We start from the raw sequence: 1,066 nt of genomic DNA, 5'->3' as shown, positions 1-1,066 counted from the left end.
TTAATCAACCAATTGGAAAATTTTCCTTTTAAATTGAATGACACCGATCCTATGGCAAGGATCATCCCATCGTTTTCTATGTGTACGGTTTAGATAATCCAACCGTAGTAACAAAAAGGTCTTCAGTAACACGCTTGGCAACTCATTCAGGCATGCATGTCCAATCCGGGCCGTCCGACCCACCACCGAGCCGGACCCAATAATTGAATCCTTCACAAACGGAGCCGGCTTAATAGTAACACCATTCATCAGCATACAGTTCTTCAATCTAACGTTGTTTTCAACTACATAATTCAGACCGATCACGACACATGGGCCAATATAACAATCAGCGCCAATAGTTGCAGTTTTATCGATGAGAACATCATTAACCACCTTGTAAGGATGCTCCTCTATTCCTCCCAATTTCTTAATAATAACATTCCCGATCTTAGCTTTAAAATCTATCCACGTTGCATCAGCGACTATGGAATATCGTTCTTGTTTTTTAACTAAGTCACGTAGGACATCTTCCAGAGAATTTAAGAAGATTACAATTGGTGTCTCCAAGATTGATAGGTTAAAAAGATAGATCGTAGCATTATGTTTGGGCATAACAAAAGATTGGAGGTATCCCTTCTTCATATCTTCAACTAATCTTGTTTCATCATTTGAAATCACCATCTCTTGAGGAAGAATATATCAAAGAACCGCCTGCAATCATGTTAGTCATCACATGAATGTTCAGATTACAATGGTTATTTAGGAAAATTGTTCAATATGTATTAACTCAACATGTTTATGTTATAATTATGTAAGGTGGGCCTTGTATGGCCTGAATTTTCCAAGGGGTTGTGGAAATATATCCTATTAATCTGTTTTGCCTACTCATTTTAAGACATGGATACCAAAATTAGAAAATCCAAAGCTAAAAGTTAGCCCCAATATAACCCCAAGATGTTTCAACGGTGGATTTTAAACTGATTATTTTTTCTTGTGTGGTCCACTCTAGCTTAGGATCCGGCTAATCTTTGGGCCCGAGCCCTAAAATATTGGGCGAAAAAAGATGGACCGGGTGGATTTCTCG

At 38.2% G+C, this 1,066-nt stretch overlaps 1 protein-coding gene across 1 annotated transcript; it reads right to left on the bottom strand.

The window, feature by feature from the left end:
* On the bottom strand, window positions 1-663 carry LOC131236334 (mannose-1-phosphate guanylyltransferase 1-like). Its single transcript, XM_058233457.1, has one exon. It carries the CDS (start codon window positions 661-663, stop codon window positions 1-3), a length of 663 nt encoding a protein of 220 aa, XP_058089440.1.
* Window positions 664-1,066: the final 403 nt, after the last annotated feature.

This window comes from Magnolia sinica, unplaced genomic scaffold, assembly GCF_029962835.1.
Source record: "Magnolia sinica isolate HGM2019 unplaced genomic scaffold, MsV1 ctg392, whole genome shotgun sequence".
Taxonomy (NCBI): Eukaryota; Viridiplantae; Streptophyta; class Magnoliopsida; order Magnoliales; family Magnoliaceae; genus Magnolia; species Magnolia sinica.
The sequence above is the reverse complement of the archived record's forward strand: the minus strand, read 5'-3'. Positions and strand labels throughout refer to the sequence as shown.

Coding starts and splice junctions, on each gene's coding strand:
- LOC131236334 (XM_058233457.1), bottom strand. CDS start 663: ATGGTGATTTCAAATGATGAAACAAGATTAGTTGAAGATATGAAGAAG.